Genomic DNA, 16,888 nt, shown 5'->3' with positions numbered 1-16,888 from the left:
CAGATCTTCTACAAATCATTAGAAGGTCTGCACAATCTTACTGTAGCGCAACAAACAAACAAAGGGTAATCGTAACTGGGTTCAAATAAACTGAAATCTCATTGATTGCCATAAAGGGGAGTAGCGTTCCAGTACTTCTTTTTTTTTGAACTACACCACTGCGTTAATGTGTCCCAACCAGGTAAAATTGGAAGATCGGTATCGATCCCTCTGTGGTCTCAATGTGACGCTTGGTGAATGACGGCCTACTGCTGTGCTTAGATCCTCATCTAAGGTAAGGTGTGCATTGTCTACTTTGGTCGACGACGCAAAATCAACTGTGTGGCGTGGCTTATGATGCACCTGGGGCCTGGCGATGGAAGGAGTTTTTCGGAAACCTAGAAACGCGTTTTAGACCAACGATTTCTGTTTTTGTTCAAAAATGTTATCGCGCTCTTTTATTTCTCTTGAATAGCATTTATAAGAAACGATAGAAAGTCGTTCAAAATGCTAGTTTCAAGAAACATTATATTGTTTGACGAACGGTGGACACATGTAAAATTGTTTATATTATTAGAGGAGGGAGAGATTTTTTTGCATATTTCTTTTAGCTTAAACTCATCTTTTGACACAGTTACTGTTCAACATATGCCGGTATTAAAGCGCATTAATTAAAAAAACTAGCCTAATAACTTTATGTCGTGCAAAAAAATATAAATTTAAATATAAATTGTTTACTATGCAAAAATCGCCCTTATATGTTTTTCTTGAATAGAAATAAAATGAGCAAATAAACGTAATATTTAAATTTTTATTGCAATCTAAATCGTATAAACATGTATTGCGCAATTGCCGAAGATCAATATTGTGCAATATTTTTTCATGGCAACACTGACGCGATAGAATGCCGGCGACCGCTGTCACTCGTTTAGTTTGTGTTCGACGTTGTCGGCTTTTGCCCGTGTTGTACGATTATTTTGCACAAATGAAGCAATTCAAAACTTGATCGAGACTTTTAAGCAAATCCATTTTGGATTGCCTTACATTCCTACCTCATTTTCACAAGGTACATGCATCAAAACAAAATAAATATTTGCTTTTCTTATTTTATTTTTCATCACCTAAAAATTATTCAAGTGTGATAACGAACTTATGAATAATTTTTTTTGTACGATCGTTCATTTAATGAGACATAATTTTGATGATACTGACTCGGGGTTATCACAATAATTTGAGTGTATTCATGTACATAATTCGATTTATTTCTTTTAATTTAAAAATAAATTGTTTAAATGCTTAAAATGTGTTTTATTTTATTTTACAATTATTATTATTATTAATAAAGGTACTTATTAAAATAATTATTTAAATATTTGTTGTTAGTGCTTACATTATTTTTCAATTTTAATTTTTTACTTTTACAATATGATTTATTTTATTACAAATGTGTTTTTATCGTTAATAAATAATTCATATTCAACTGTTTTATTTTTATAGATATATATTTAAAATGGCAAATTTCATCGTTTGTCTGTGTCTTCTGAGGATAGTACTACCAATATGCATTATATCCAGTAAGTATTATTCTCACGTGTTTTTTTTGTTTTGTTTTTTTAAATTATAATGACGTAACCTATGCAGATCATAAAATGTATCAATATACAGCTTGCGTCATTATAATAAACTCATTTATTCTATTGTACATAAAGGTGTATAAACGTGATAGGATCAATACCATGATATAGATTCATATAGTTTTAATATAATAAATAGGATTTCTTTATGAACACTACAGCTTTTTGGGAATTCCATACGTATACGAGCGAGAAATAAATGTATGGTGACCATCACTGCACAACTAATATTTTGGGACAAATATTATTTATTTAAAAGGCTTAAAATAGTATTAAATTGCTATATAGTATACAAATTATTATATTTATGAACTATAAACGTGTTTGGTTAAACTCCAGATTAACGCTCACACGAATTTCCCCCATACAATGAAATATTATTTTTGTAATAAATTACTTTTCACTGTTTAATTGTTTATAAACATAATATCTAGTATTTCCTTACATTTACATTTTTAAAGTTAGAGTAACAGCTTTCGGAAAAACTCTCCGAATTTTACGCTGAGCGGCTTAATAAGCTGCCATATTTTAATGAAATAGAGTTTTGAAAAAAATTCATTAAGTAATGTTATGTAATAAAAAACAATAATTACGAAAAGTCGAAAAAAATTGTAGACATGATTATTTTAAGTAGGAAATTTTTTTTAGTTTTATTTTCCCAACGCATATGCACGCTAGAACGCCCTTGAATTGCGAGCAACTTGATTAACAAGTGTTTTAAAATATGAGAACAAAAATAATATTTTTTGACTTAATAAATGAGCGATGTATTGCAATACAAGCAGTTCGTTTTGCGTCACTTTCTCCACAGGGACGTCATTTTAAGGGGCAAAAGTTAGCCAGTCAGTGGGCGTCTTTTAATATTTCGATTTCATTAAAAAAAATGACATGCATTTTCTGGCCAAATTCAAGGAGATCCCTGTTTAGAATTCACGTCAAAAGCAATAAAATCGTGCAGTCGTCGTATCAGTGGAAACGCTCGGTTATCTAGCGTTGGAGATATTTGCTTTGATATACGAGTGTTTTTAATTACGAACACGATTTCGCTGTATATACTATAAAAAATATAATCGCTCGGGATTTCGAAACGTATTTAACGTTATTCCATAAAATAGTACTCATAAAACTATTTGAGAGTTATTTCACTTTAGTCAAACGATTTTAAACTCAAGTTAAAACAATTGTTCGGTAAGACAATACATTACCACAATACATATTTTACCGAGGGATAAAGTCCGTTTTGCGAGAAACAAAAAATACAATTACACATTTTGTCAATTGCGACATGTTATTTATATTTTATTTTAACGTTATGATCATAAAAGATGTAAAATGTATCATATAAATAATAGTTGAGTACTACACATTGTCATATTACACCATGTCACGCTAATATTTACTTTACGACTCTTGATAAAGAGCAATACATGCCGTTATTAAATATGTTATTATAATTATTTAATTATAAAAAATACAACAGGATGCTACATACTATGTCTTGCCAATGCCATTAGTTATAATTGACCACCATAGAAAAGTTTAGCTGACCTTGACCGGTTTGGTGGCCGCAAAATTTATTGCAATCGTAGTGAGATCCCATGTGTGTTATAAAATTGATAATTTGCGTTGAATAGAATTGCTAAGGTGGGCGTTTTTAGACTAGGTACGCTTTAATCTAATCACAAAACTGGCAGTTTGTTTCAATTTTAATTACGTGTGCGTGTGAGTCCTGACACACCTAAAATTGTTATTATTTTACCTTTTTTCTGTAAATCGCGGTGAAATACTTCCTGAGAGCATTTTAATAAAACGCGATAAGATTCATTGCCATCCACCACAAAAATGTAGTATTATTATATTTATATCAATAGCTGCTTTTCAATACAAAGCAATGATTAGGATTCTCGACTTAAATGGAATTTGTTGTTTTAACAAGATGCATAAAAAATTCTTAAGCGTGACTAATCATGGTAATGAAATTACAACGCCGATGTATCGCTTGCACGTTTCTTTAACGTAATCGTCTTTTATTTTTCAATTTCAGTTACACTAGTGGTATCTAACTTTATTTGATGTTTTTTTCGAGATACCAAAACTCAGTCTAGGAAATTAGCACAAATAAAAAGTAAATTTATTACAAATTTATAACTGATTAGATTTTCTTTATCTTTATTTTAAATCAATTTTACGTTAGAAAATAAAATTAAAAGGGTTATAGACTGTTAACATTTGTATATATTTTTGAGACACCTATGTTTATTTGGTATACAAATACAATTAATACTACACAGAAGTCGGTAATTTTTTAGACTGATGTTATTATGTACAATTTTGGTTTTCTTGCATTAAATTTATTTTTTCAGTAAAAAAACGTTGTTGTTTGGTATATTTAACACATAAATTGGATACTTCCCTGAAAGAAAAAATTGAATTCAGTTTCGCTTAATGCAAAAGAGATTTAATTTGGCCGAGGAGTGTCAATATTTGAAATATTTTGAAAATAGATTGCCTTTTTCTTGATTGAAATGCTGATATTTAAATGGCCGCATAGCGAAATTTTTATGTGTATATATATGTGGTATTTAATATATGCTTATAAAAATTAACTGCGACTATTTTGCCTGCAAAATTTCATCCCTCGACATCAAACCTTGAAAGTGGTGACTCCAACGTGATTCAAGCGCTATATTTAAAATAGCTAACTATCTTAAATTTTAAAGCTTAATGCATGCCATATGTTTGCCGTCTATGAATATAATATTATACATATGTTTTTTTTGTTATAAAATAGCTAAGAATACTTAGCCAAAATGTTTAAAATGTAAGTTTTTTATAAAAATTTGTTCGGGATCTGATAATTTCTCGATGATCTATCAGTCAAATAAATCCCTTTAAATGTTAACCGGAAAATAAGGATACAAAATCAAATTAATATATTTCGGGATTGTCTTGTACTACCTTTTATTTTGCAACAAAGTCATCATGTACTTCAATGTATTTGATGGTCCCATGAGAATGATGATTCCAAAGTCATAGAAATCTTGTGCATATTTTTCTTTCATATTCATGTTTCTTTACCGTGAACGCCAATTCTTAAATTAACGACACAATTTTGGCTTTTCATAATGTCAACGCCATAAAAGTTAACAACGAGGTGTGTTTAATTTTTTTATATTTTTATTAAAACTGATATTTAATTTTATTTAAATATCAGATTCAGTTTAGTCTCACAGCAACTAAAATTTTATATTTTTTAATTACATACTGCTATTATATTTAAAAATTGTGCAGATTTATTTTGCCTTCAAAAACGTCAAGCACATTTTCGGCTAAATGCGCTTTATTTCTTTAAATATATCAGCAGTTTTATATACATATGTGGCCTATAATAATGATAACATTTTTGTAAGTTTCAGAAATAGTAAATCTATAAATTCCAAGCGATTTTACTCATAAATTGACGTTATATAAAGAGACCAGACATCCTCATTTGAAGAGGACTGTCCTCAAAAATGTTGTGCTCATTAAACAAACATTTTCAAAAATAGCTTTTTTGAGCTCCCTTAGAAAGTACTTATTCCTTAAACAAAAATTTCCGAAATGATTTTTTTTTACCTTCCTCATCAATATTTTTATTGTGCTTTTGATATTTCCGAAATCTCGTTATGTTTTCTATATAAAAAATTCTCACTGAGTAGCTTTTCTTGTGTTCTTAAAACTGCTATTAAATATAATAGCAGTTTTAAATACACATAGAAAATATATTTTTTGCAAATCATTGTTTCCTAATTGAAATGACAGCACTGCAGTGCTCTGATGTTCAATGAGTTTCCTAAAATGTGGTAAATAAAAATTAGCGTTGCTATGATTTTAAGTCATAGTGTAAGTATTTTTAAAATAAAGTAAATATAAATTAGACAAAATTGTCAGAAATCAATCAATGATCTCGATTCAGAAAGCTAAATGATTGCTCTAAATATATTTTGTATTTAAAATTACAAATATATTTTAATAATGTGTTGATGTTCCATTTATTTTCTTTTGAACTACAAAGTAAATTTTAGTATGTAAAATAAGAATAATTTAGCTGGCAAAAATTACCTTTCGCGATAAGAAGCATGGTTTAATCTTAACTGCCGTTTAACTCCAGCTTATCGTTTTATTTTTGTCATTATACACATACTACCAAAACATTTTCGGAAACATGTCTCAGTGTGTTCCTCGAATTTAGCTCAGACAAATAAACCGCGTCAAAAATAGATATGTTTGGTACGTGACTTCATTCTATTTATTATTGAGATGACTTTCTCCAGATATCTTACGCGATGTCCCAGATGCTTCGCAAACTTGTTAAAAATAATAACATGTTATTAAATGTTTTGAGCTATGTGCGATCGATAATTTTTTTAGTGTATGTGACATTTGTCCATGTGTAGTAGAAAGTTCGCTCGACTGTTTTTATAAAAAGGAAGCTCTCGAAAAAGGAAAATCTTATAGCTATTTTTTTATTATAAAATGGTTATAAAACATATTTATGTGATTTTAATTACTTCATTATATTTATTTATTGCTCGTATTACAGTGAATAAAGGTATTCATAAATATTATATGACATAAATATCTGTCTGTCAATAAATTTTCTTAGTTTTCCTGCTGAAATTTGTCAAGATTGTATTATATTAATTAATATTCTATATTTCATCTAGTTTATCTAAATCTACAATATTTATTTAAACATTTTTAGCAACTGATTGTTGTGACTTATTTTCACGCAGTACAGAATTTAAAGATTTTTGGTATTACGATGTTGGCACTTTTCCCTTTGCGAATCGATTCTTATTTCACGTTACGTACACTATGTAGAAATGTATGTATTCAATTTACTTCTATTAACCTGTGTAATCATGTTAGTATGTACTTTAGTATGCATCATCACTTTATTAAGTTCTTTAAAATGTTAAGATCCTGTCAATTGCATTTATCATTGCCTAAAGTCTGAACAATCTCCTACCATTCGAGGCCATTTAAATCAATATATTTTTTTGTGCAAATTATTCAAATGGCACAATAGTGAAGTGATTTTTTTAGAATTATTTCGCACTCATATTTTTATATTTAGCTACTCATGATAACGTTTACGTTGAATCATGTTATATAATTATAGCTTCGCTTTTACTTCAAGTATATTATTTTACGTCGTAATTATGATTGAATTAATTTTAATAGTTTTCAAAAAAATAAAGCACAAAATTATTAAAACATGTTTTTATTAGAATCGAATTTGACCCAAAAAGTTAACATACACTAACGAGAGGTACACAAACATGACGAAGGGCCGGCCTAATAAAATCAAAACCGGGACATGACGGAACGCCCTTTCAGGCATTTGTCAACATCCACCCGACAATTATTTGATAACAAAGCAATTTAGCTGCTGTCTGTTATCGCTTATTTGTCGTATTGTTGTAGAAACCTTGGCTGCCTCCGCTTTACAACAATGCTGGGAATTGCAAGAAACGATATTCTTGATTTGCAAAAGGGTTCGCGTCACCGCGGAACGATCGATTCTAGTTTTATTTATACGACTACGCGTTTTATCGATTTATAATTTCACCCGTTCCGTCACGATAGTGTGTCCGTTTTATTTGGCTTGTAAGACGAATTTGCGTAAATCAGGACATGGGAGAGCCGAAAGCGCTTCGTCATACTGCTTCCGTGTTCCAAACACGCATTCAGGACGATGTTTATAAATTTAAAAAAATCACATCACGCAGTTGTGTCAGGAAGGGGTTGACATTAAAATATTGGGATTTATGGCGAAAGTTAATTAGAGAAAAGGGACGGTCGATGCGGAAGGATGTAGCAATTTGTAAAGCATCGCTTAGGAAAATGTGGGTTTGGCTAAACTGAATAAGCTTCCAGGTGATATTAATCTATAATAAACATATATGTATTTACTTTGTGTGTGAATGTTAAGGTTATGCAATAAAAAACATTATCAGTTTAACCGCTATATCGTAAATAAATAAAGCAATACAAATATACACGTGTAAAGGGTTTTCGGACATTTGGTGACCTTGTCTGAATTCTGGCAGAATTTTTAAAATCAACTGAATTATTTATTATTTTAATTAAAACACTTTCATTAATTATAAAAATAATTGTATTTTCGAAAATTCGGGCGCCAAATCTTTCTTTTGGAACAATAAATCTAGGACAACATCATCTTTGATCGACCGCTTCTTGATGCCTCTTAATTTTTTATACCAGGGGTCAGAGCATCGCTATAATATTTATTTTCAAAAGATTTATATCGCATATACTTATTTATTTCTACTCATGTTAAGAGTAACATTAATTAAATTTGAGGTAAAAATGTTTATGTAAATAAAATAGAATAAAAAATACGTTAATACTGCATAACTCTTTTAGTCCCAGATAATTTGGCCTAACATATGCGATTTATTTTGTTAAAAAATCACTGATTTGCATTTTCAATAAATTATGTTATACATAATTTATTTGTACTCTCAAAGATGCAAGGTAATAAAAAGCAATAATATTTAGTTGTTACAACATATTTATTTATTAAAGATAAATCAAGTTTGATTTAAAAAAAACACCGATTACCATATTTTAGTTATATCGTCTAGTACAATTTATTTTTAGTTGGTAACGGAAAAATAATGATTAAAACATACATTTTATTTAAATATAATTATTGAGACTTACTTATTGCTAATATTTAACACCAATGTTTAGTCAACTATTTGGATAAAAATATGTCTGAATGAAGATAAAAATGTACAAATAGTAGAAATAATTTCGTTTACACAATATCTGCTTTTGTTTTTACTTCGCCAGCCATCCCTATCATAAAAAAGGCGCGGTCATTCCTCTATTATATAATATAATTACTAGGAACTGCTAGGTACTGTTAGATTTTACTAAAATAAATAAAATGTGTTCCTTTTATATTGCCACGTCGAGCATACACAAAAATATAGATTTTAAAATAATACCGGTAGTACCGAAGGTCAATTTTCCCTCCCAGTACCGGTATTACCGTTATTGTATTCCCTAACCACTAATGATATATCACATTTAAGTATACATAATTTAACCGATTATTTTCATATACTATTCTGTACTGCATCATTTTTCTGCATTATATGCATCGGGCAGGCACCGTTCCAGATTTTTCGATATTTGCATTTATGCATTGTACTTTTTTAATGCTAGTTTATATAACTATTAACATATTTTCAGTTGTAAAACTTGTTGCAACTGTGTAACATATTATTGTACCGATTTTATACTCTTTTAATCCTTGAATACACTTATTATTTACCAATCAAATATCTAATCTAATATTTTACCGTTGCTTTGAAAATTTTATTGGAGCTTATTAAACAACAATGTTGGCTTAAAGTAGACTTCCCAATGTCACAAAAATGTAGATTGTTGAATCCAAACGATAACGATTTCCCCGTATATTCCCCGATACACTTACAAGTCGTTGTTTTATCCATCAACTTTCGCCATGATTCATATTGGCATCTTGAATCTCTCAAAACACTTGATAGCTCGTAGCAATCGTAGTATTTATATACACAAACATAAAAACTTATCGGACGCATCCTAAGTATCAAAATGTGTTTTGTAAGGCCAACATATATAGTACAGGGACGTTATTCCAGTTTTTTTCAGGAAGGGGGGTAAAAGTTTGCCAGTCAGTGATCGTTTTTTTTTATATTGCGTTTTCATTAAGATTGATAGTATTTCATTAAATGACATGCAATTTTCTGGCCAAATTCAAGAGAGGGCAAATGCTCCTACCTATCCCCCTCTCCCTCATATGCGTCCCTGTTACAAGCGATAAAATGGCGCCGTCGCAATGGAAACGCTCGTTATCTAGCGTTTATATTATGACTTTTTATAACAATATTACGACTTACAATAAGTGAAAGTCGAATGAAGCATATCTAAACCGAATTTTAACTAATAAGAAAGCGCAAAAAACGATTATCTCTTCTCAGAAGTGAAAAATCCACGTCAAAAGCAATAAAATCGCCCAGAGAAGAGGCAAAAGTGGTCGTTTTTTTTATTTTTAATATTTCGATTTCTTTAAAATTCATAGTATTTCATTAAATGACATGTATTTTTCTGGCCAGATTCAAAGGGGAGCAAATGCTCTCACCTACCCTTCTCAAATGACGTCCCTAATTTTTAAAATGGTTAGTGGTATATCCTGTGATTCAGCATCCCCTAAAGTGAAATTCGCACAGTCGCTGACACATAACAAATTATCCCTTCGCAATGAATCATTGTGCAACGACCATTACTTGGAAACCTCGTTTATAAGGGTGTTGTGGGGGAGAGCGTCACGCGCGTTCGTACGTTCGGAATGGAAAGGGTCGGGGGTGAAACGCTCGCGGAATGTCATCGTTCGCGGTGAATGGATGAATGCGCGCATTCCTCGGCCTTTGTCCGCTTGATCTGTGTCATTGATTTTGTTCAGTGTCGTCGGATTGTTGCGTGTGCGGAGAAGGAAGGGCGACAGCTACACCTTAATGGGACCATCCCCCCGAGTGCCTCGACTTGGAACATCCCGCGAGGCCCCCGTAGCGGCCGGCGCCTAGCCCATTCATAAACGCCGCCCCACGAATGGAACCGCCTGATTTGTTTGCATAGAATGCACACACACACCGCTGCCAATGAAATGACGGTGCATTAGGAGCGGCCGATGCCGAATGGAACGGCAGAAGCCAAATACCTCAACTCTTTGAATTCTTGAAAACGGTGTCAAAATCTCTATTTCTAACAAAAATAAATATTTTTAAAACATTTTATTTTGCGATTGACGCAATAGAAGTCTGGCGCTTGCTCTTTTAGGGTTTCCAACGCATGCAGTCAATAGCCTAATTATTCGCTAAATATTTCTGGGTACTTACTCCTATCAAAACGTTTTTTTTATTGTCCTCATTTTGTTCTAAAGGTCCTCCTTACGCTGAAAAGTCTAGTGGCAGATTGGCAGAATCTCGCTCTGATCATGCCATTCAGAATGCCGCTGTGGTGTCAAGGAGTGGTGCTCATCCTTCAGGCATCGACTCAACTGTAACAAAAGTTCTTGGATATCACCTCCGTTCATCATTTATATATTGCTCGGATCTGGTTCTCTGTCTCATTCCAAGATGAACTCAGTTTCTGACTGCAGTCTCTAGGTGGTCGTAGTAGCAATTGAAGGGTCCGGATCCGATCGAGGGCGCATGTAATAGTTACTTATTTTATCTGCCAGATCCAGATAAAAGGGATGCTTCCCTGCTATGCTTTATAAATAACCAATCGCGTTCGATTGGGTGTGTATTTTCTATAAGACGACAACTAGGGTTCTCAATCGAGTATTCGAATCATTTTCCTGAATATTCACTTATACTATCTTAAAATGAAACAATTCGTCGATTTTTCACTCAGTATACCCGAGTGACTAGCGCCGCTCCAAAATCCTTGGTCCTTTATGCGCTCTTATTTTGTTTCGAATCCTAAACAATAAGATGCTTTTACGCATTCGAAAAACGTTTGTTGATAAAATATCGATCCCATCCAATTACCCGGTTCTCGGGTATTTTATAAAGGAACCGGGTACTCGGTTCAGTTCCGGGTAATTTTTTTCAACTATTATGTACTGACCCGGAGTTCAAATTTACGAATATTATAAATCTTGGATTTTGAATTTTATCTTTAATTTTAATCATAATTCATTTTACCTTTTTGATACAGCACTTATCACTACCTACTCTGTATGCAGCTGTGATTTTAACGGGCTACTTAAAAGCACCGAATATCGTTGACCGGAAGAGTTTAACTAATCTTTAAATTGGTTTTGCAAAATAAAAAAAAAGACGGATACTTTTGCTTCTTTAAAATTGTGTTACAACAGAGGTTTAATTTAAAAAAATAAACATTATATTGAAATGAACGGAACCGGGTACCCGCGGGGAAATACCCGGTTCTCGGCTCCTTTAAAAACACGCTGGTACCCGGTTGGAAGCACTACTTATAGTCTTATGCTTTCATATAATCTCAATCGTTTGTTTTAAGGGATCTCAACCATAAGAATATTATTTTCCACAAATAAAATATAAACTATATTTTAAATCATAAAGTCTAGTCTCAGGAGTTTTTTTTTAAAAGTCTCGGGATGTCTCGCCTAGTATCTGTTTCAGAGACGGGTATGTATTCTTTTTTATCTCGGATTTTTATGATTCTTTTTAAAAATAGTTTTCAGATGTTAAATGCATCTTGTAAGTTTCTAGCGAGCGGCTATTATCTGTGTTTTTCGGCTTTTCCATTAATGTTATTTAATGGTTCATTAGTGTCAACGGAGATTCATTTATCACGGACCTCAATAATAGATCACCTCACCTTTCTTCAATATTACTCTTTCATATTTCACAATTAATCGAGTAAACCAATTGAACATAGTTATCAAAGCCAATACTTACATTTTGATTACCGCACCTATCGTAAATGACAACATCCTTGCCGCAAACCATAATGCTATAATTCATAACGCATTTGACATAAAATAGGCATATCATTTATCGTTTAATACTATATATGTTTACTGATAGCGTCGATGATATTGTTTACACAACAACGTTGTATTACACAAAAACGTGCTGACTTGAATGTTTGTTTATCCATAATCGCGTATTCGATTCGAGGCGTATAAACCAATCAATGCGTGTGTTTGCATACAATAGTCCTTCGAGAGAAGCTACATACGTATGATAATTATACACAGTGCACTGTATGTGACACGTCATACCTCAAATACGCATGTGAAGTGTACTTCTAATGGAATTCCATTTGCATTTTACCGCTCAATTAACCGTGCACAATGCGAGAAAGATTTTTCGGATTAAAAAATACTTTTTTGGTCACGTTATCCTGGAAGGGCGCGGCGGTACTTGCATGTATACGCGAATACTATACGTATGCAGTATATTTTTGTATTTGCTAAATATATTATAATTATGTTTCACGGGCGTGTCGTGTTTCGCGTGTTTATCAACGTAATTTCGGTGGTGTTTTTTTTTATTCACCTCCCATCAAACGAGAAATTTACTGTGTGCGATTCGGTAATATTCTCAGGAGAGCGACTGATTTATTTGCACTGCTAAATAGCTAAAATTGCTATTGAATGTGTATTAAAATTATACATTTGAAGCACGTGTGTCTTTAAAAATGGTCGCGACTATTAACTACGCCCACATTTAATAAAACGTGAAGAAAATTATTGATCTAGTATGTATGTTGTATTTTTCATTCTTCAATACTTAAGATATAAAGTATATGTTTAGAATTACTTGAATTTATTATTAAGCTAAATGTAAATTATTGCTGGTTATGTTATATATTTTATTTTTTTAAATATGTTTTATATATCATACGAATAATAGCCATATCAAAGCTAAAAAGCCGTCAAACAGACAATAGCCAGATTAATATTTGAGCCACCACCCATGTGTAAATAACAACATGATAAATAGGAGAAAGGTTATTTGCATTTATTATTAAAAAAAAGGTGTAAAAGCCAACATCTAAATTACAAAATGTATTTTGCAAAAAGATTTTTAAAAACAGTTTTGAAAAGCTTTTAATAAGAGCCTTATTGAATTCATGGGGGAATATTCTTAGGACTTGGATTTTTTAATTAGATTCAAGCTTTAATAGTTGTGCAATAGATTTATTTCGAGAACACGTCTAGACATTAAGTGTAACAATTCGCCCACAGATGACACACACAAAATTGATTGTAAAATTATGAAATATCCTATCCATTAATTTCATGTTAACCTATGTACGTACGTATGTCTGATAATAAAACTAATTTTACTGGACTAAATTAAAGTATTAGCCAGCTACAGGCTTGCCGAGAGAGGGGGGGGGAGCAGTGGCGTAGCTAGGGTATGTGCCGCCCAGGGCGATCCTTAAAATTGCCGCCCCCCTCCCCGTACATGATTACAGGGTCATAAAATCAGCATTTATTAAAATAATAAATTGGTTATTATTCAGCTCTTGTTATTCGTGGATTTATATATGTTTTAGTGCATTCAGGGTTAAGAACCACACTAGACGATCCCATCGCGAATATGCCGCCCCCAAGCAAGTGCCGCCCGGGGCGGCCCGCCCACTCCGCCTCCCCATAGCTACGCCACTGGGAGGAGAGGGGACAAGTTCCCGGGGCTCGTTATCCTTGGGGGGGGGGGGGCAACTCTGGAAAAATCATAGCTAAAATATATTTATAAAAAAAATTAAAAACTGTCCACAAATAATGAATCTGAACTAAACTACAGTTCTTTGAGATGTACCTATATACTGGTGTATTTTAGGTATGAGTTCCTTTAGTCTATTTTTGTACATATTATACAATAAATAAAAGGAACGGAACATTGCCTTCAAAAGCACCTACTTTCTAAGTAGTACTTTCACAATAAACATTATTATTCAAAGGAACAGATTGTAGTTTTTTGACGCGGCTCCGCCTGTGTTACAATTAGTTTGCAAATTATTGTTGACTTTATTGATTTTTTAACGTTAAAAAAATATTAGACATGAGAGGAAATATTCAACGAATGTAAATTAGTTGCAGTAAATTTATGTATTCGATCTGAATTTTCAGAAGAAACAAAGAAATAACGAGAAATCAACATCAGAACCAGCTGATTTATATAAATTTCATGTTTTTATAGATTTTATTATCGATAATTTGACAACTAGATTTAGTGCAGCAAAATAAATAAATAATACACTCAGTTTCATGTGCTTATTTCTAGAAGAAAATTTAGAAAAAACAGTCTCGAATCTATTCCGAAAATATGTCTTTTCAGTAAAATCATATTTGAATATATTTTCACAAGTAGATATATGTTTTTTCCAGTAAAAATATAAATTATCTTGCAGGTGCTATTAAAATTATATGATTTCAACTTTTCTATATGTAGTAATATATATATTTTATTTACATACTTATCATTATTTATTTACATGTATTATACATATGTATTTTTCGGGAATTATATTTTTAATAGTAAAGTCCAAATATATTTTCACCAGTAGATATATATGTCTACTAGCGTAAATATAATTTAACTGATAGGCGCTAAAATTCTGCTCTAAAATGTCTATGAAACTCAATTTGAAACGTCTTTTTCTTATTCAAACCTAAACCTAACCTAATGAAAGTTCTAAAACTAATTATTGTTTTAGATCTTTTATCAGGTCAAGTCCAAAATACAAACTAAGCCAACTCATCTCTCATATTGCCCCATAGTTTGTCTACATTTCGATATTACACTATGTTCTAAAAATATGATAGCTATCCTTACCGATATTGCTATAGATATAAGAGGGCTGATCAAAGTATATGCAAACCGAATTTTGGTTAATAAAAGAGCGCAAAAACAATTATCATTTCTCAGAAGGCAAAAATTCACGTCAAAAGCAATAGAATTGTGTCGGCGCCGTCACAGTGGGAACGCTCAGTAACGAGAGTTCCCACTGCGACGGCGACGGCACGATTTTAAGCCGAATTATTGAGCAAAATTCGGCTTAGATGTGCTTTATTCGATTCTCAGTCGTAATATTGTTATAAAAAGTCGTAATAATCGAGCGTCTTTATTTCTTTTGACCTGGACTGAAAATCCACTATAAGGCAACACTTTTTAATAATTTTTAATGGCTAATTAAAATATTTGCAATCAAATCACTTTTGATAAAAATTGACAAAAAAGCTTCTCAAATACCTGTAAATGAGGGAATATAAATATTTACTATACAAAGTGTGCTGTGATATGATTTCCTTGAGTCGCGTCGACGAGTGTACTTAGGAAAGCATTTATTTAACTTTCTGAGAGGAATGTTATTCTTGTTCTTGCATGCGATTCTTCAAACAATACTCAGGAATGAAAGCGCTGGCAATTAAATGGCACACAACATTCCTGAGTATTGTTTGAAGTATCGCATACAAGAACATGAATATTGGACAATTATCTGTTTTTTAACCATCTGTAGCTCTTCAATCTTACAGAACTTTGAACCCTTCCAGTTTATAATATTCTTCAAGGAACCCTAAGTTAAACTCAACGGCGTAGCTAGGTTATGTGCTGCCCAGGGAGATCCTTAAAATTGCCGCCCCCTCCCCATACATTTTTTGCATGGTCTTAAAAATCAGCATTTCTTAAAATAATAAATGGGTTATTATTAAGCTTTTGTTATTCGTGGATTTATATATGTTTTAGTGCATTCAGGGTTAAGAACCACACTAGACGATCCCATCGCGAATATGCCACCCCCAAGCTAGTGCCGCCCGGGGCGGCCCCCCCCCCATAGCTATGCCACTGGTTAAACTACCCATATTTTCACATATAATGAGAAAATTCTTGCATTCAAATGCTTTAATTTGATCAATTTTAACACGATCATTAAGCACAGCTTTTATTTATCGGCAGTTTTTATTTATTTTGTCTCAATAGTCTGTCCCATAAACGCGGAACCCAGGTTGAAGAACTGTGATCTGTAGAATAGTATTGATTTGTTGAAATATTTTTCCTTTTTAATAATATGTGTGCAATTAAAGATCGATTGAAATGCGTTTCTTTTTCATGATTTATTATAGTAAATACACAGATAATCAATTTTTAAAATTTTAAAGAAAAAAATACTTTAGCAACGTCAAAATGCCATAAAATGCTCTGTATTTTTTGTCCCAAACAATGACTTTTCACAACGAAAAACAATGAAAAAAATTTAGGACACATATTAGACGCAATGACCTTAAAGAAATGGCATTCTCCCTTAACTGCGACGGACGATCAAGGATTGCCGAGCGAGCAACTCGGCATTTTCGCGTACATATGTTTACTAATAATGACTAACGAAGGCTTCCCTGCTGTGCCGTTTAATGCCCTTTTTCCACAATTCGACCTATAAAAATTTCACTTGACATTTCGACGAGTCGCGGTAGGTAACGCGCGTAAACAAAGGGTTTTCCCGAAAGACTTCCACGCACAGAGATGGGAGCGGAAAAATTCACGTTCGTGCTTAAAGGGCTTTCGTGTATGAATTTAATTCGCTGGAAAATATCCGGTTACTTTAAATAATTTGATCCGTATCTCGAAGAGTGATGGATTCATAATACGCTTTAAATCTAATCCAATAGAGCAGATTGCTGTCTGTGTTAAAACAAAAATAACCATAGGAACGTTGGC

General features: G+C 32.3%; 1 protein-coding gene across 7 annotated transcripts in view; it reads left to right on the top strand.

Annotated features, from left to right (window-relative positions):
• Positions 1-861: 861 nt before the first annotated feature.
• The window catches only part of Piezo (piezo type mechanosensitive ion channel component), a 37,989-nt gene continuing 21,962 nt past the window's right edge, over positions 862-16,888 (top strand). For all 7 annotated transcript variants that reach the window (XM_088204695.1, XM_088204693.1, XM_088204690.1 and 4 more), the window contains exons 1-2: positions 862-1,045; positions 1,477-1,553. In XM_088204695.1, coding sequence (XP_088060821.1) covers positions 1,490-1,553 — 64 coding nt within the window. In that variant the 5' untranslated portion in view covers positions 862-1,045; positions 1,477-1,489. The remainder of the gene's footprint in view (positions 1,046-1,476; positions 1,554-16,888) is intronic.

The sequence above is a fragment of the Plectrocnemia conspersa genome, unplaced genomic scaffold, assembly GCF_051122295.1.
Source record: "Plectrocnemia conspersa isolate PC_06_02 unplaced genomic scaffold, ASM5112229v1 ptg000014l, whole genome shotgun sequence".
NCBI lineage: Eukaryota > Metazoa > Arthropoda > Insecta > Trichoptera > Polycentropodidae > Plectrocnemia > Plectrocnemia conspersa.
The sequence above is the reverse complement of the archived record's forward strand: the minus strand, read 5'-3'. Positions and strand labels throughout refer to the sequence as shown.